The sequence below is a fragment of the Dendrobium catenatum genome, unplaced genomic scaffold, assembly GCF_001605985.2.
Source record: "Dendrobium catenatum unplaced genomic scaffold, ASM160598v2 fragScaff_scaffold_1219, whole genome shotgun sequence".
Lineage (NCBI taxonomy): Eukaryota > Viridiplantae > Streptophyta > Magnoliopsida > Asparagales > Orchidaceae > Dendrobium > Dendrobium catenatum.
The window spans coordinates 133,574-154,135 of NW_021319681.1; the positions used below are offsets into that span (position 1 = coordinate 133,574).

Genomic DNA, 20,562 nt, shown 5'->3' on the forward strand with positions numbered 1-20,562 from the left:
CGATGATTGGGTCGGTAGTGGTCTCTAGGAGGTCCGTACTCAGTTCGATTATCATCGTCATAAGGAGAGTGGGGTCTAGAGGGGGTGTAGATCACTGGGTTTCCTATTCGCTCAATGTTATCAAGTCTATCGCCCGTTTGGCGTCTAAATTCGGCTAAGTCAGTCTGGGTATTCCTAATTTGCTGAGTAACTGTTCCAAGTTGGCCCACTATTAGGTCTAAGGTTGCTTGAATGTGTTCTGGATCCATGGTTGAGTGCTAGGAGACGCTAGGGAAGGTTAAGGGATGAAGGGCAGCACCTAGACACTATAATTATATGCTCCTAACGCCTCTAAATGATGCAGGAATGATCGGGACAGCAAACTACAGCAAAGGCCAAAGTTGTCTAAGTGTTTGGGAAGGTTTCTAGAGTGATGGAAGCACCTTAACACCAAGCTAAACTCACCAAAAGGTCACTAAACGGAGCAGGGACAGTTTGGACAGCAAACTAAAGTGTTGACAGCACCTAAACAAAGAAGGATCCTCACTTAAAATGAAGTAAACAGTGCAGGAAAATAATAGACAGCAAGCAAAACAGAGAATAAAATTTATTATGCGATGGTATACATGCAAACAAGCTTAGGAAAGGTTAATCTAGACCCCTAGGAACTTCTAGCACATGTGACACATGCCTACCATGCTCTGATACTAAATATGATATGAATCCATGCATAGAAACAAGAACTGCTTGGAAATTTAATAGAAGATTATTAAAACTTTGCTAATTATAGATTTAGTGCTTACCCAAGTTAGGTTCTCAGAATTATCAATTAGAGACTATGCAAGGCATGTAGTTACAACTAGATTAATGGGACGATATCAAATTAACAACATATAAATAGAGAGTAATGTTATGGCGAGAAACAATAATCCACGGTTAATAAATAGAACTCTTCACCTCGGGTCCCTCACTCGCGCTCTTGACAGTGGCGCTTTAGTGGAGGAAGAATGAGAGCAAACCGAGCGATGCCACTAGGAGACAAATGGTGCCCAAAGTATAGTCCGTTGGAGAACTAGCCGACTGCGGGGAGTCCACGGGATGACTAGTGAGCACCCAACGTCCGGAAGGAATATGCTTCTCGATGGAAAGTACTAACGTAAAAAGGATGCGCTTTAAGTAATCCTCCACGAAAAAATCCACGTCTAGGTTCACGTCGAAGAAAGGAGATTCAAGGAAGTTCGTTCGTCCTTGATCATCAAACAAAAAGCCATGGTCGACTTCCGGATCGGCCATGCATAGTGGTGGCGATGATGGGGGAGAGCACGCTTGAGATTGGTGAGGAGAAAGGGAGAGGATAATGGGAGATGACTTGGGAGGGTGAAGGGGCTAGGGTTAGGGTTTCTTTGGATGAACCAAGTAGTTTTGGGGGGGGGGGGAAGATGAGATGAAAAATCTAAAGTTTAATTTCAAATTTTATTAAAGAAGGAGAGCCAATTTGAAATTCAAATCAACCCAATTAAGAGATTAATGGGGGCCAGCGATTATTAGGGGATTTATGAGGGGTTTAATTGTTGCTTAGGTGGCAAAGTGGAGAGAGAAGGGGGGCCGGCCATAGGGGTTGAAGGAAAAAGTCTAGGTTCAATATATATGGGGCCCAATTGATTGCATACTTAATTAAATCAAATTCTAAATTTAAATTCAGATTTGATTAGCATTGAGTAGTTTCCTAATTGGGTATAATCATTTAGGAAAATTTTGAAATTCAAATTTCACATTGAATTACATTTAGAAACTTCCCAAACAACAAAGAGACAAATGAGAAAAGTAATAACAGCTCTCTTGAATTTGAATTTGAATGAGAAAGGTGGCCGGCGGAGGGGATCCAAGGGTAGTAGCTGGGCGGATTCCAGTGGAGGAGGCGGGGATCAAGGGTGGATGGGTGAGGGAGGGGCGGGATTTAGCGGCTAGAGGATAGGGGAGGGGGCGGCTACTGGATGGTCAGATGGTGGCCGATTTGGGAAAGTCGGCGGTTAGGGGAGAAGGGAAGAATTGGAAGAAGAAGAAGAATATAGGAACCAAGAGCTCCCACAAAGGGGGTTGTTGGGTATTTCTTTGAGCCTCTCCTAGGCTACTCCTCGCCTCTCAAGCTCTCACAAGCAAGAACTCAAAATCTAAAAATTTTATTGATTCAACATTAACCTAATACAAAGATAAGGACCTCTATATATAGGTCTCAACAAAAGACAAGCATAAAAGACTCATACGCTCCAAGGGCTACAACAAGGCCTCAACACCCACAGGGGTAATCTAGTAAACTGAAAATAACAAATAGAAAATTCATGAAAATAAATCAAAGGTATAGACGCTAAATCGTAGCCGTCGATCTATGATTTCTCTAATGGTACACGTGTCGAAATCTGATGTCCTCATCAATGTGGTTATTGATGATCTGAGCAGGAAGTCTACTAGAATAGTAGCCAATCTAATTGCCTCTGAAGCAAGCTTTGATCTAGGAATTAAAGATGTTAAAATTGGAAGTTGCATGTTTATCTAAAGTGAAGGCAGAAGTTATCTCTCAGAAGATTGTTTAACCATCATTGCAAGAAGGAATTAAAAAAAAAAACTAAGAAAGATGATGAATATATGAAACTGTAGGATCATATCCAGTCTAGAAGAAAATCTGAATTGTAAATTGACGATCAGAGTACAGTGTTTGTGGTAGTATATTGTGGATCTCTGTTAGTGGAGATGTGAGCAAGGACATTATGCATGAAGTGCATTATTCTGGATATAAAATTCATCTAGATAGTATTAAGATGTACCATGACTAGAAGCCTATGTTTTGGTGGCCTGAATTGAAGCAGGATGTGACATAATTTGTTTCCAAGTTTGAGACTTGTCAAGTAGCACGGGCCAAGTGGTTGATTGCAACCTTTGTCTATTCCTAAGTGTACTAGGAAGAAATTATTATGAATTTTACTATGAGTTTTCTTAGGTCTAGGCAAGCTCATGATGTGTTGGTTAATGCAGATCGATTAACTAAGGCTGCTCATTTTCTACAAATAAGATAAATTGATTCTGTTGACAAACTAACTCAACTGTACATGAAGGAAATTGTCAAATTGCATGAGATTCCAAAGATCATTGTTTCTAATCGGGATGGCCGATTTATACCGCATTGTCAAACTTTACTTCAATGAAGTCGTCCGATTATATGGTTTACCCAAAACCATTGTATCGGATAGAGATGTCAAGTTAACCAATTATTTTTGGAAAACCCTTTGAATGAAAATGGACACTAAATTACAATTCTCCACAGCCTTTCATCCACAAACTGACAGTCAAAAAGAGGTAGTCAATAGGAGCTTAGGCAATCTGTTAAGGTCCCTGGTAGGTGAGCATATTAAGGATTAGGATTCCATATTTCCATAGCTGAGTTCGGCTATAATAATTATGTGAACCGTACCACTGGCCTAAGTCCCGCTGAGATTATTTATGGGTTCAAACCTAAACAACCGCTAGATCTCATACCCATGTGTTATGGGTACAGGATTTCTGAGTTTACATCCTCATTTGCATCGCATATGCATGAACTTCATAAAGAAATTGCACGCCAGATTAAAAAAGGCAATAATGATTATAATATTTATGTTGATCTTAAACGAAAATTTATATTTTTTGAGGTTGGTGACTCGGTGATGGTGCGGATTCATCCGGAACGGTTCCTGCAATGAATGATTAAGAAGTTACATGCTAAGAATGCAGGACCATTCAAGATAATTAAGAAAATCAATGATAATGCTTATGTAGTGGATCTGCCTGCAAAATTTAATATCAATCCCTCCTTTAACATAGAATATCTAATAGTATATGAAGGTCCTGATTTTAACCCACCAAATCCACTTCTAAAGCAACCTTGTGTGACCCCAACTTGTGAGAACCAAAACCTATCTTCACTTCCAAACATTCCCAAAATACTTATGGCAGCGAAGGTTGACACGATTCTGAGTGATGATATCATTTCCACAAGAGAATGTGGACAAAGGAGGTATTTGATCAGGTGGAAAGGCAAACCCGAGTCAGAGGACACTTGGTTGGATCACGAGGAGCTACAACAGATTGACCCTGACGAATTGAAGATTTAGGAGAGCACCCGGGACACTTACTCAAAGGAGTCGAGCTTTTTTCCACCCCGGGAGAATGATGGGGACATCAAATCATGGAAAGTATATCAGAGACGTGGCCGACAATCTACGGCCACGATTGCGCTGGTCTATTTTTGAGTCTTCATATATATTTGTTTTAGTTGCATTTTCCTTTTTACCCTTAAGGGTTTGTCATGTGTAAGCCCTAAGGGCTATATCATCTTTTATTTTTCCTTTTGTTGTATGAGGCCTCAGGCCATATATAGCCCTCTTATATTTCTTTTGAGATGATGAATGAATTATAATCAAATTCCTGCAAATTGAGTTCTAGTGAGAGTTTGAGAATCTTTGGAGAGAAATCCTCAGGAGAGGGAAGCATTCGGATTCGTGGTTCTTTCTTACATACCTTTCCTCCCTCCGCCAATTCCCCACTACCAGCCCTAACTCCTCTTCCCCACCCATGGTCGAACCCCGTCATCCAATCTCCCCTCCTACCTGCCGGCCCAAGTCCCCTATCCACTCAAACCGTCGGCCATACACCCCTCCCTCTCCCACCCAAACTCTCTCCACCAATTCAAGACCCAACCGACTTCACCCTCTCCCCCTCCATACCAAACAAAATACCCTCACCCTCACCCTAGCTGGCGGCCACATCACCCTCCCCGTTGGAATCCCTCCACAAAGCATGTAATCAAAGCCCTTTCCAATTCAGCCTTTCTAATTTAGGCAATCTATTTAATTCATATTCAAATCAAATTTGAATTTGAATTGTTCCCTAAATTACAAAATTCTATTTTAGGAAAGTTTCTAAATTAAATCCTATTTGAATTTAAATTCAACTAGATTTAATTAAAGCTTTCCAACTTCCCAATTCCAAAACGAGCAACCCTTGATTTCCTTTCCCCAATTCCCTCACGCTCTATTAAAACCACCAGCCCCTCTCTCTTACCCCCCTCCCTATTTCTCTTCCCCCACCCCCTCGCGCGCGCGTCATTAATTCCTCCCAAATCAAGTGGAGTAATTAAAGAAAGGTTTACCTCTTTTCCCTCCATCTTCCACCTTTCAAATCAGAACCCTAATTCCCTCTCCCTCTCTACCCTAGCCGGCTAAAACCCTAACTCCACCAAAATATGATCCTAAGTTCTCCTTAGCCCCTACTTTGGTCGGCCATCCTCTCATCCTTTCTTCTACTTGGATTCTTGAGAGAAACTTCTTTTTCTCAAGGGGAAACCTTAAGGAGAGTAAAGGACGTCGTCTCCAACACTTTGACACCACGAAATCGTTGCATGGTTGATCCCGATCTCCGGCTTCGTCTACAACGAACAAGGCTTCATTGACATCCTCCGGTCGCCTTTCTTCGATGTCAATCCAAAAGTAGACAATTCCGCCGAGGAATACTTGGATCGTATCATCTTCACCTTGTCCGAAGCCATCAAAGAGCAGCTTTCCACCATTCAGTGACAAATCACCACCATCCCGTGACGAGGGTGAACTTTTCTTCCTATTCAATTTTCTCCTAATCTTCTTCTCTTGTAGGTTGTGAATCGAGCACAGGGAATCGTGCAAAGCTATCTGTCAATGCTTAGTAAACGTAAGGCATGAGTTTTATTTTCTATACATTCTAATCTCATTATTAGCCTAGGGATGCTATTGAAAATCTTCTTAATTTGCATATGCTGAAATTCTAATTGCTTTGGTGATCTTAACTTTTAGTGTGTGATTTGGCCTAAACGAAGCCACCTCTCTTTTGTTTTCTATTATCGTTTAGTAACTAACGTTTTAATTTTTATTACTCTTATTCAAAGCGGGCAAGTTCTTATCACATTCATTTAAATCATACCTAGTCCTGCATCACATAGTAGGGAAAGATCAAGTAGAAGATAAAACCTTTGGCAAAATATAAGAGAACCTAGCTATTCCCTAAAAATATTGTTTCACATCCGTTCCAAGGAGACAAACTAACAGATCTCATGTCAATAAGATTTTGGATTCATTTCAAAATTGAAATCATCATACTTTTGATGTCAGAAAAAACAAAAACAAAAAGTATGTGAGCATGGAATTTTTTAAAAAGGAACAAGATGAAAAACTTATTTAAGATTTTAAACAGCGAGCAAAAAGTAATTCATTGAAAATTTCTAATATAACTTGCTACCTGAAAAGCGGATACATAGAGATTGCTAGATACAATATCTTAAGCATTAAATCATATATATATATATATATATATATATATATTTATATATATATATATATATATATGATAGGATGAAAGCGAACAAGCGCAGATCACACTATTCCAAAAAATTTGGACCCCAAATATCTATCTTCCTCATTAGAGAATTAATTAACAAAGACGTGCTTCTTGTCACCAAAAAACAAATTTATTATAGAAAGAGATGTAAAATACAAAGGTGTAATGTAAACTCTCCAGCAAAACAAATCATATCCACTACTTTTGACACAATTTGCATACAATTAAAATCATATTGATGTAGAACATACATGAATGGATGGTGTAATTTAAGGAATTTGCACGCTTAGATCTAGGTAACAATATTATTTAAAACTTTTAAACGATATAAACGATGAAATTAAAACAAGAGTGCGGTGTCACAAGTTTAGGCCGAGTCATACATATAAAAGTTAAGACCACAAAGTAATCAATTACTCTTAACGTTGCATGCAAGATAGGTTTCAACAAGAGATCCCTACGTTAACAACAAGATTAGTCACTATGCTAGAATCCGCTCACTCAACTATCTAATCCCTAAAGCTTTAGTAGAGTAATTAACAAGCTTCTTATGAATCAATTATACCACGTAGTAGGATAACTATGAAGATAAGAGACTAGGGAAAGAGTTCACCATTATCAAGCATTAGGCAGTAGTTGGAAGCCTCATATCAGCAACACCGTCTCCAAAGTTAGGACAGCAATCTAGACTGACTAGGGAGTTCTGGGCAGCAGTTGGAGCCTTCCGGTTGAAGGTGTGGTGCAGGGAAGCCTGCTGAACTTTGTGGACAGCAACTTGGTCTTCCTAGAATAACAGTTTGGCTCTTGAAATGCTTCAGATAGTAGCTAGAACAATATTCAGAAAAATCTGGCAGCAGTTCCCCAAGTCGGATGGGTCTAGGATAGCAAGATAAGCCTCTCGGGAATACAGGATAGCAGGGGAGACTTGCTGTATTCTTTGAACAGCAGTTAGAGATTTCTCAAGAGGGGAAATTCTGGATGGAGGGGCCTTGGGAAGATCCGGCTAGGGCTGCCAAAGATTGCAGCTAAATCTAATCAATAATTGTCATTTAGGAGTGATTAGATTAAATCAAACCCAATGAGAATTTAATTGGATTTGATTTAAGGACCTGATTGGGAAGTAATAATGGAAAGAAATAAGGATGAAGGGGGTGGGAACCGAGAGAATTCAAGGGGAAAGGGAGATGGGGAAGCCGGTGGCTGGCCTTGGGTTGGAGACGGTCGGTGATGGAGGAGGTGGGGGTTGGAGCCGAGGGAAAGGAGGCAGCAGGCTGCCTTGACCGGCGACTTGGAATGGAGGGTGGGGTGAAGGCCGATGGTATGGGAGGGGAGGGAGCTAAGGCCGGCAGCTTGAAGAAGAGAAGAAGGGGAAAAACTAAAAGAAAATTGATAGAACCACGAACTCGGACGCTTCTAAGATTGGTGGGTGATTCGTTGCCCTTCACCAAGGGACTTCTCCAAAGCTCTATCTCCAAGAACTCTCAAGCTCTCAAAACACACAAGTGCAGGAATTTTTATCATATTCATCCATTACCCTCTCCAAGTGGAGAAGGGGGCTTTAAATAGCCAAATACAAGAAGGAAATAAACAAAGACACTCTTGCCCCTAGGGCATACATAAGACAAAGCCCTCAAGTGAGGGTAGAAAGGGAAAAAGTATAATATCAAATCAAATACACAAAATAATTCAAAAATAAATAGGTATGATAGTAGCCATAGATCGTCGGCCCCGTCTCTAGTAGACTCTCTACGTTCGGATATCCTCATCACATATCCAAGGCTTAAAAAGGAATTCCAACATGTTTCCTCACAGAAGGATGGACCTTCACTTAAAAAAGGGACAGAAAACCTGAGCCTACTTAAAACAGGTGAAAAGATACGATGATATGATGTCCAATTGCAAAAACACGATTACCACAAAAACTATGCTCTATTATTTATTCAAATTTGAATCAGTAAGCATAAGTTTCTACATGCCCATTATAAAAAAAGAGGATCATGGGAAAGAATTAATCAAATAACTAGTTTACTATATTCAGTACAAATTCAAATTTTAAGTTGTAAATTTCATGCATCGTGCCAACCAGATAAAGAAAACAATTCTGTCTTCATAAAAAGGTAAAAAGTAGAAACCTGGAAGTAAAATGCAACGTTCAGATAAACTATCTAAAAAAAAAGGAAAAATATAATAATGCTGCAAAACACATGCAGCAATTGCTGAAAATATATATATTCTTAAGAAAAAAGTCCACTGACCATACGCCGAAAAGTTTCATTATCCACGTCCATGTTATCTCTGCTACCAGGAGTCGCAAGGCTCACAATTGAAGGAATAGGATCAGGCTCCCCAGTTAGGAATAAGGTGTTCACTATACCATAATTGCCGGACACATAACGTTGGTTCTCATCATGACGCCACTCACCATCAACAAAAAATTTATACTGCTTGCAAAGACAAAGGTGGTGAATACATCCTCAAAATATCAGAATTCTCAAAACAAGATCAAAGCCTAGAAAGTTTAATAAAGAACATAAATGTAATGTTGCACAGTGTTTAACTAGTCAAATGGCACGCCAAGCATTCATAATGATGAGAGTAGCATAGAATAACTATGAATGAACAACAGATGAATACATGTTCATGCATGAAAGTGTAAACTACAGCTTACAAAGCCTATTTGATGCAGAACATATATATATGAAAATATCATTTAGATAAGGATTTTGCATGCTTTATGATTAGTAGCAAGTTAATTAAAACTTTCTGGTGAATTAAACAATGAAGTAAAACACAAAGAGCGGTAAACACAAGCTTAGGCTAAGTTACTTGCGAAAAGTAAAAACCACATAACAATCAATTACTCTTGACATTGCATACGAGATAAGTTTCAACGAAAAATTCCTAATCTAACAACTCTTAAGAGTTGTGCTATGAAAGATCTCACACAATTCCTATTAAATTCTAGGCTTTAGTGAAGCATCGCAAGATTTTGCATGAATCAATTAAACCACAAGTAAGGATCAACGAGGAAGACAATAGAAGAGGTAAGAGTTCACCCTTCGTTAAGATTCAACCTTCTCGTGAGCTTGGGCAACAGTTGGTGGCTTCTAGGACGGCTCGGACAGCAACAAACCAAGCTCAAACCTCTGGACAGCAAGCAGCCGACCTGGGACAGCGATTCCAGGGCAGTTCTAGGCAGTAACAGTGGCTTCCCAAGGGGCTGGACAGCAGAGAACTCCTGCTGGAATTACTGGACAGCGGGTAGGTGCTTTGGGCAGTAGTTTTCTCAGGTTTGGAAGAGAAAGACTACCTCTGCTAGCATCCAGGAATTTCTGGACTGTGTAAACAGCAGCACATGGAGATCGAGATGGCAGTGAGAAGCCTTCCTGATGATGGTACGGTAAAAAAGTCTTGCTGGAGTGACGGGCAGCAAGCTTTCCTTCTTTGGACAGCAGTTGAGAAGATTCCAGTTGGTGGAGGGCACGGAATAGATGAAGGAATTCCAGGCAGAAATTTTGGAGAGCAGAAAACCAAAATTCTGATGGGGTTTAGGCGGGATTCATAGAAGGAAAACCTAACAAAGGGGTAAGGTACTATGCGGCTGTGCTAGGGGAAAAATCGCACAAAAAGGATTATAGGGCATGGACTTTTGGCCTTTAATTTTTGGTTTGAGAATTTTGATTTGATCTTGATTTTGGATTTGGTTTTGATTGATGACCCTCATGCAAAGATGAGGTCAACAACAGTAGGCAGTGTAATGTACTACGGAGCAAAAATGCACTATTTCAAAATAAAACCAAATTACCATAGATTATTCATAGCGTCGTTTTGAGATTTTAATTGTACTATATCTTTTTTTTTTAACCAAAATTATTTTCTAATTGACCTAGTGAAATTTTATAGAAAAATATTTTAATATCCATAACCATCCTCTATATAACATAAAGAAAGCTTTACGGTGAAAGTTTTATTTATATCAAGTTATACCACCATTTTTAACTTACAAAATTATAAATTAAATAAAAAAATTTCCTAAATTCTCTTATTTTTGAAAATTGAAATAGATAAAATGCAACTTATTTTGAGCCAGACAATTTTCAGAACTGGGTCTACAATAGAAAATGACCTGAAGAGGCTTGGAAAAAAACCTCAAAACCAAATCAAATGACCTCCAATTCATAATCCGTCTGTTGCATATTGATTAGGCAGGTCTCTAGAGTTAACCCTCCAAATTTGAGGCCAATATGAGATCTCTAATCCCAAAAATACAATTGAAATCCAAAGCTGCAAAACCTTCAAATATTTACAGTCTATGCCACAAGAATTTGGATCTTATGGAATTTGACTTTAGGAACTTCCCTAAAAGCTTTGAACATGTTCAAAATCATATTTATGACATGTTAAACACAAATTCACATTCATTTGTAAGATTTTAATATATTTTAAAAACACTATTCCATTCATTTGTTCAATTGAGTCCACCGAGCAAGAGAGGGAGAAAGAGAGTGCTTTGGAGAGGGAAAAGGTAATTTTGAGCCTCTTTCGGCCATTTTTAGTCATCGAGCAAATTGAGAAAGTTGTCCTGATCGTAGCATATCACAATATGCCTATCTCAATTTTAAAAATATGAAGTTTTTTAAAATTTTCTGATTAAATTTCTATATATGTTATTGAAAAATATGAATAATTTTATACTGAAATCTTTTTATTCTGTAACTTTTTATAAGTTATAGAAATTAAGATTATGAATATTTTGTGTATTTTTTAAAAAATTTATACTATATATTTTGGAATTTGTTTGATTTTAATTCAACAAAAAATACTCTGGATATTAAAAAAAAAGTGTTGTAATACAATGAATGTCTTAGAACATTGTTTTACGCAATCCTTGATAATTTGATTATGTTTTGAAACTGTAAAATTGTACTCAATAAGAATTTTTGTTGCTTCTCGTTATAAAAAATTATGAAATTCTGAAACTTCTCAATTATGCTTTAACAACTATAATATGATGAAATTATGCATATATGATGAAATATATATGTTGCGATATATAAGAGTCAAGAATCCTTTGAAATTTTATCTATGTTAGGGAATATTCTGGTTCCTATAAGACATGTTCTAGTGACTATACAACCATGTTCTGGTGGCTATAAGCCATGTTCTACTATCTACGAGTCTGTTCTAGTACTATAAGTGCAAAGGGAGTCATAAGGGATTAGAATCCTTTGAGATTCTGTTTGGTTCATGAACAAGAAAAGAAAAACTGATATGAAATATAATATGAACTGTTATATGATAGGATGGGCCAGCCATGCATGGGATTGATTGGGGTTTAGGCGGGATTCATAGAAGGAAAACCTAACAAAGGGGTAAGGGACTATGCGGCTGTGCTAGGGGAAGAGGGAATTCTATTTGGGTATTAAGAAGTAGCATTAAATGAGATAGGATGGGCCGGCCATGCATGGGATTGATTGGGGAATTTAAGATCCCTTTCAAAACTTACGATGTTAGCTAAGGAAAGAGGATTATAGGCAAGTATCTAATTAATTGATTGAATTAATTAGATAGAAAGGGGACCGGCCATCTATGATGCACGGACACGGACACGGTGACATGGACACGACGAGACACAGACACGGACACGGCGGCATGGACACGACACGGACACGGGACATGACTTTTTTTGAAAATATAGGACACGGGTACGGCGCGAACACGGCAATACATTTTTTTATATAGTGTATATATATTAATGTAATATCACATTAAAAATGACAAACAATAATAAATGAATGATATGATAACTTGTCTAGCTTATGATATAAAATATTTAATACAAAATATCTAGTACAACCACAAAAATATAAGCAAATAATCACTTACAACAACATCAAACATTCAAGCTTCAACTATTAGGATTAGCTTTAGAGGTTTGTTTTTGGCATTCAATATCATCATCATTGAATATCACTACTTTCAACTATGGTTCAACAAGAAAAAGATTTGTAATTGTGTAAAAAGATAGGAGATGAAAATACCTTCACTGCCAAAGAGAAATGAAAATGAAAATATTTAATGAATGGGTATTAAATGCAGACGTTGATTTGGTGTTGTGGATATGAAATAAGAAATTTAGTTTAAATCTCGCAAAATATAAGAAATTATATTTTAAAAAAATTATAAAATATGTAAGATACGCGTGTCGGACACTGCACGCCTCTTTGAGGAGAAGTGTCGGACAAGTGTCGGACGAGTGTCGTGTCAGACACGGTGCGGACACTGCGCGCCTCTTTGAGGAGAAGTGTCGATGCATCATAGCCGGCCATGCATGAGGGAAAATTGATTGGGCTTTAAATCTCTTTCCAAACATAGGATATTTAATTAAGGGAAGAGAATTAAAGGGAATTTCTAATTAAATTCATATTTAAAGAGATTTGGAAAGTGTCCAAATTAGATTAATCTTATTTTAGGAAAGAATTCAAATTCAAATTTATTTGAATTTGAAAATTGAAATCTTTCCAAATTTAAGATGATCTAAATTAGGCAAGTCTTCAATCCTTTCCTTAGAGGAGGTTTGAAGGAAAAGGAGGGGCAAGTAGGGCCGGCGGGTGAGGGCTTGGGTGGTGGGTGGCCGGTAGGGTTATGGTGGTGGTGGGATTTTGACCAAGAAAAGAAGAGGGGTTAAGGCCGGCAGGTGTAGTGGGGAAAGGGGGGTGGTGGCTTGAGGTGGTGGTGGTGGAAGCCGTTGGCCGATGGCAAGGTGGGGTGCTAGGAGATCAGGCGATTAGGAGGAAGAGAAATTGAAAGGAAAGAACGATAAAGCAAACCACGAACTCGGCCATCTCGAAGGTTGGTGGGTGATCCGTTTTCCCTCCCTAGGGATTTCTTCAAAGCTCTCTCCAAGAACTCTCAAACTCTCTCAAAACACACAAGTGCAAGAAATTTTTCATAATATTCATCCATTACCCTCTAAGGAGAAGAGGGAGGCTTTAAATAGCCAAATACATGAAGGGAAATAACATAGACAATATTGCCCCTAGGGCATACATAAGACAAAGCCCTCAAGTGAGGGTAGAAAGGGAAAAAGACCAATAACAAATCAAATACATAAAATAGATCAAAATAAATAGGCACAATCGTAGCCGTAGATCTCTGATGTCCTCATCACAATTTGCATGAAAGATTTATAAAAATGGAAATAAAAAATGTAGTAATATCATTCAGAGATATCATATCAAAAGCTTACGATTAATGTATTTTATGGAACAGAAAAATAAGAGAGATAATAATGGGCACAAGGCCTTAGTGTGGAGCCCTCCAAGGAATTTTAAGTGAATAAACATAAAATGTAAATTGCAAGCTCACAAAGTATAGACACAAAATCACCCCATAAGTTCTTTCATATTCTTAAGACAACACCCAAGCTAATTTAAAACGGTACTGGAACAATGGCTAAGTGATGGAAACATTGAACAGAATCTTTTCAGAACATTTCTAAAATTAAACACGGCAACAATAAGCCAATAATGCTGGATCTTACCTGATGCAATCCTGGTGTCAAGTTACAAATAGCCTGAAATGCAGTAGGGCAATCCTCCATTGGGGACATAGGTAAATGGTCAGACCACCTAAAGTAAGCATTACAATAAAAAGGCCATCAAATCAGATTTTGAATTTTGAAAGGAAAATATGAGAAATAAGCTATAAAGGAATCCATGGATTAAAAGAAGATGTAGAAGAACTAAGATGCTTGGCAAGTAGCATGCACATGCCACTTACTATGACAGTGTGTGTGTATTAGGCATTATCTCACACTTATAGCTGAATAATATATATGCCAGTGTCGGTGTTAGACAACACCTCTCACTGCAACTGCATATATATAGATGTATCCTCACCAACTACTGAGGGTAACAAATGCAGAGAACTTCTATTAACATGCAAGTATTCGCATTTGGGGTGGTGCATGCGCTCTTTTTGGGTTCAGTAGGGTAAGTGGGGACTGAGAAGTGAGGTGGCAGGGAGTTTTTCTACTTATTAGAAATTCATGTCTATATCATGAAAGAGAAATTAAAAACAGGATCTGAAAAATGCTTCAAAAAACCTCTGAAATCTCAAGACAGCCAATGTTTTCAACTTATATTCTCTACTAAACGAGCAGAAAAAATTCTACTATGACTAACAAGCTACCAAGTTGCTGATGTAGGCAAAGGGGGGGTCAAAATATTTTGGGTTTTAATTTTTGGTGAGCTCCTAAGTCCTCTACTAAAATCAGCTCATTAATATCAAGTAGAATACATTTTTAAGCTCATAAATTGGATATTTATTTGGTTCATTCCCCCCTTTCCTTTGGCCCTTTGATTTCCTCCCCCTTGTTATTCTTTTCTTGTGGCTGGTTCCCTGTGGCCCTTCGATTTTTTCCCCTCCTGGTTCTTCTTCCCGTGGCCTGTTCCAGTTCCCCTAGCTGGTTCCGGCTCCCCTGGCAGTCTGTCCTGATTCCCTAGATGTTCGTTCCTTTCCCGTGGCTGCTTTTCTCGGTTTCATGTGTGGTTTTTGCGGATGCTGTTCTGGAATGAATTTTGGCCTTCCACCTTCCCTATTTTGATTGGACTATTTGGATATGGCTTTGGTTGTTTGGTTGCCCACTTTTTTTCTATAAATTGGAGGTATTTTGTAATAAAAAAGAGGGATATAATGTGATTTTTGGAATAGAAAAAACTGTGATTTTTTCTTGGAAAAGCTTGCGAGCTTGTTCCACTTGTTCTCCTTCTTCTAGGATAGCTTGCGAACTTGTCCTCTCCTTCGTCTTGGCTTCTTACCACTTTCTTATCTCCGCAAGTTCGACGCTACTTGTATCATTCTTCTCAAGCGAATGAAAGCCCTTTTAGGTGTTATCTTTATAAAGTCGTATGTGTCGTTTTGTATTATAAGTTTGCAAGTGTCTTTTTTTTATGATATAAAGGTGTATTTTTTGAGTATTTTGAGTATTTTTTTGCTTCCTAGGAAATCTTGTCATATGTTTGCAAAATTTTGGGTTTCCCTATATTTTTGCTTGCATCAATTGCTTCGTCACAAACATTCATGGGGATCACTACAGCAAACAATTTGACTGGAAGTCAAAGAGTGGCACAAGTCACCGGATTTGTGTTTGTATTGAACTCACCTAACCTCAAAATTAGTTACAACTGTGGAACTGAGCTTTATTTTGTGGAAGCTTAATACAAGTAATAACCTCCAAATGAATTCCGGTGAGTTGATGAAAGCTAATGTGCTCTGTGAAAATGTTCAAGTTTTTTTTAAACATAACATCATACAATGTCCAAAACAAGTATAATAATAGTGTCCTCCTAGTTAAAAATAATAATAATAAAGTTTCTTCGGTCAGAGAATGAAATCCAATAATTATACCATCTCCAGTTTTTTACCAACCATGTCAATAACGTAAACAAAGAGCCCTTACATAACTAATAAAGTTGACTTGTTGAATGCATGATTAATTAGGCAAAGCAGCACACGAACAGATTAAGAGAATTTAAGTAAATATTTTAAGAAAAAAAAACTTTGGATTTTAAACTCTTCCAAAGTTTAAATAAACCAGAATTTCATGGCAGAAATGCACCAAAACATACTCAGAGACAGCTAAGGCAGATAAAACCACTTTACTAGCAGCATAAAGTTTAAATTTTTTAATGGTATGGAAACGTAATATTACAGCAACCACAACAAAACCAACCACAGAATTATTAGACTAAAAGAATTGATACACTGTTCAAATATATCTACACAAAAGTCATTTGGAGTCAACTTTGAAGGTGGCCCAATCAAAATTGAGCAGAGTGTCCTGTACTTTGGAGAGTTTTTATTGGTCCAACTAATCAATTTATCTACACAGTTTTTTTTTTTTTTTTTTTTTTTTTTTTTTTTTTTTTTGGTGGGGGGGGGAGAGGGGGAGAGAAATATTTCTTTAAAGCTAGACAAATTTTCTTAAATAAAGCAAATATCAAAATCCTTAGTAGGTTTTTTTTTTTTTTAAATGAATTTTATTTGAAAAAGTACATATAACTCTGTTAATATACATCACTAGTGCATATGGATCCATACAAAAGAAATACCATTCAACACGTTTATGGAAGTAGATACAAAAACAAAAAGGCATGTAGTTACTAATTCAAAAGCATTAACCATAGTCAAAATTCCAAGAAATATCCAGATGACCTTGTAAAGGAGCCAGTCAAGAATACTCTTCTTCCCCCATGTGGCCATACGAACCGCGTAGGAATTAGCACAGCACCTACAGTACCACTTAAATCCTGTGAAGCATCCACTCCAGAAGAAAACATGATTGCCTGATGAAGCTAGCTCACTATTGTCTCCCTTCACTTCCAAAATCACCCCTTCAATAGAATCTGCAGCCAACAAAAGAAAAACCCAGGTTCCACCCCAATGCCTCTCTCCGGAGCTAGACTTCATGGAAACCAATAGCACAATAAAGCATATCCCATCACAATGAAGCCCCGCCCTGTGACGGAAAACGAAAAAACACGGAACCCTGCATCCAATTTAAAGCTCCTTCTGCAAGCGCAAATTTCTCCTCGGATCACGCATTCCGTGCAAGGCGGTAATCAGAATCCTCTGCACGCATAAAAGTTCCAAAACCACCAACCAGATAGAAACTTTCTTGTCAAAGCCTCAATCTCTCATCCCACTATGAAGAACTTAAATCCCAGAATTTCACCAGGGCAAACTCCTCATCCCGACCCCTCAACACCAGCATCAATATCAGCAGGGCCTGCAAATCCAAGAACAAAAAGGGTAGTCCGCGACAACAGAAAAAAATGAACAAATCTGGAAACCCTAGCCCTAGAGGTCAACACCTATACACCAACAAAATAAATCTTACTGCTGTCGGATCGAAACTGCGAAGGAATTCGTCGAGGAAAACAACAGAGATGGCGGTGTGGACGAATACGCGAGGGGGGCTGAGAAAAGGGTTCTTTTCTTTTTTTAATCTTTTTTTTTTTTTTTTTTTTTTTTTTTGAGAGGTTTTAATTTTCTTGAAGAGAAAGGGCAGCCTAGGAATAAAGAAAGGGCGGGAGGTGACATGTGGGATAAGGACCGTAAAGATTTCATCGGACGGTGATAATAATAGTTCGCCAGTGGGCCCGCGAGGGATCCGGCACACAACCAGACCATCTGGCGGGCTGCCCGAGATTCCCGGGCAGATGGGTCCCTGTCGAACCTGACCCATTGTGAGCAAATTTAAGTAAATATTGCATTGTAAAAATTAAAAAAAAAAACCCTTATTTTGGAAAGCAAAGGTAGGTTTGTGTTTGAGCCAAACACAGTTATAAAAAATATTATTTGATCATAATTGTCTAAATTAATGTTTATATTTATATTTGACATATTTAAATTTATTTATCAACTAATTTGGCTTAAATATTTATCTCATCTAAATTAATCAAATGCCTTTTATATTAAATGAACTAATTAGTAGTGTGAAATAGGGGTGTTAATATAAGACCTGATTTATCAACTCGGCCTAAAAAATTCTGGTTCGTGTTAAATATATTTGACATATTTAAGATTATTAATCATCTAATTTGGCTTAAATATTTATCTCATCTAAATTAATCAAATGCCTTTTATATTAAATGAACTAATTAGTAGTGTGAAATAGGGGTGTTAATATAAGACCTGATTTATCAACTCGGCCTAAAAAATTCTGGTTCGTGTTAAATCATTTAATAAATGGGGTCGGATTTAAGTTGGGTCTTTCGATTCGTTTATTAAATAGATCGGATTTCGATTGACTGTGAATCTGCTTTTTACTCGAAAATTACTGGTTCAATCTCTTTTTTCTTAATTTTTTTTTGGCTTGTGTATATAATCTTTTTATTTTTTATCATATTCATAACTTTATAGTTATTAAGTTTTATATTTTTATTTTAAACCCAAATGGGTTAATGAGCTCTAGCTATGATCATTTGGGTTACTAGCTGGTAAGGTTTAGGTTGGTCTTTTTCACATGTTTATTAAATGGGTCGGATTTGAATTGATTGGGTTCTAATCTGGTCAATCTCAAGCCATACCCAAATCCGACCCGTCAATCCATTTTTACACCCCTAATGTGACAGGATATATAGCTCATTGGTTTTTTGTTAAAGGAATGGTTATATCTATAGAGTTATGAGTTAGAGCAACATATTTTACATTTCAACCCTCATCATTTAAAAAGTAATAAGTGGTTGGCATACTAATAAATAGTCTTATAATCCTAAATAAACAAATAATTTAATAAATTAAAATTATTATATAATTAATTAACATTAATTAAATAAAATAATAATAAGTCAAGAACAATTTATTGGAATCATAAAAAGTAAAAAACAAGTATTAGTAAGATTGTTCATTAATGTAAATAAATAAAAGAATGTTGACCAAATAAATTTGGGAAAAGCATAAAATAAAATCAAACAAATAAGCATTAAGTTTGGGGACAAATTTTGAAAAATAAGGCTTCATTTGGGACAATTTTTGCTACTGTTTTTTCATTGCTTTCAAGAAATTTTTATTCCAGAAAGTTGTTTTAGAAAAAAGAAAAAGAAAATTATCTCAAGCAAAGCCTAAATAATCACATATTTTAAATAACACTTAAAAAATAATAGATAAATAAACAATCAAGTGTTAATCAACTGCAAAGCATGCCTGAAAATTTCAGTGAACTCTTCCTCATATTGCATGACTATTCTACTCCCCTTAACAAGCCTTAGAAAAATCTCAGCAACTACAAGCCTTAGAAAAATATTTTTGCAACTGTTGTTGTGCAGACAGAGTTACATACTATACATGTAAAATATATGTAAACTCATCCTTACTCATTAGGGAGTTCAGCCTCCCCTTGAACTTCTCTTTTTACTAATCCAACCACTAGTGCTCTACCTCATCTTCTAACATAAAAATAACTAATTGTATCTTTCTCTCATGAGGACAATGTATCCCATCAAAAATCTTTTCCAACCTCATCAACCAGTCTTCTACTACTTTAAGCTCAATACCACCCTCAAATCTCTAAGGCTTCAACCTCAAAAAGTATATATATAAATTTATATTAACATCATCAGATCAAACAGAGGAAATCCTATTTTGAGCCTCTCCCATCACATAGGCTACCATATTAATAAAATGTGAAATGAAATTATAACTAACAGTAGGAATAATACTCTACACTTACGCTGCCTTACTGGTACTCTACCTATCTATCATATCATGGTCTATCAGATCCATCAGAAAACCACTCATGGCACATGCATATGATGTTGCAGATTCCATGAATTATGTTTTGATGATTAGCAAACACTTGCTTCTTTTCGACTGCCTTTACTGCTAACATTTTCAAGATTCAAAGATCGGACATAAATCTGAATCAGCTCAAGATTGAGTAGATTAGGGTTGAGTCAGTCTGTAATTTTATTTTTTCTTTCTTGAGTCAATTGTAATTGTTTGAAGTGACTAATGTTAAGTAACCGTACACACACATTTGAGAGATTTAGAACTTTTATTTTTACTCACATCGGCCCAGACGATATTTATATCGTCCTGGATGATCGAGTTCAAAATAGAAGATCTAATTAGGATTTCTTAGTTAGGGAAGCCGTAATTAACTGATCGGCCTGGACGATACCTGTGTCGGCCAAGACAATATGCTCAATATAGAAAGAAATTGTGGCCATGATCAATTTAGGTATTCTGTATTTTTGGAAATCGGCCAGGACGATTCTTTGATCGGCCTGGACAATATTGTATAATTTTGCCTAAATTGATCCAGGAATCAAGGAAGTAATAAAGAATGATTGATACGATCACATCGTCCTGGACGATCGCTGGATCGGCCATGATGATATATTCAAAAACCCTTAGTTTCTTCCGGACGATAAATATCGGCCAGCTCAAATTCAGGGCGATACTCTAGACGATTTTCCTCTGATTTGAACTGATCGATCGGGACGATCGTGAGATCATCCGGGAATATCAAGCAAATTTTCAATCGTCCAGTTTGCATTCAAGGTGATGCTTTGGTCGATCTTATGAGATTTGTACTGATCAGTCAGGACGATGTCCATATCGTCCTAGACGATAAAGTCGGCAACTTGCAATTAATGAGCTCCTTTGAAGCTATTC

The 20,562-nt window shown here is 37.2% G+C and overlaps 1 protein-coding gene across 2 annotated transcripts in view; it reads right to left on the minus strand.

Moving 5' to 3' along the window:
• The window catches only part of LOC110114742 (sucrose nonfermenting 4-like protein), an 88,041-nt gene extending 70,619 nt beyond the window's left edge, over window positions 1-17,422 (minus strand). Inside the window, exons 1-4 of one of the 2 annotated variants that reach the window (XM_020847721.2) lie at window positions 17,282-17,422; window positions 16,597-17,170; window positions 13,922-14,009; window positions 8,634-8,819 (exon numbers count right to left, since the gene is read on the minus strand). In XM_020847721.2, coding sequence (XP_020703380.1) covers window positions 8,634-8,819; window positions 13,922-14,009; window positions 16,597-16,721 — 399 coding nt within the window. In that variant the 5' untranslated portion in view covers window positions 16,722-17,170; window positions 17,282-17,422. The remainder of the gene's footprint in view (window positions 1-8,633; window positions 8,820-13,921; window positions 14,010-16,596; window positions 17,171-17,281) is intronic. The other variant, XM_028699072.1, reaches the window with a different exon arrangement.
• Window positions 17,423-20,562: the final 3,140 nt, after the last annotated feature.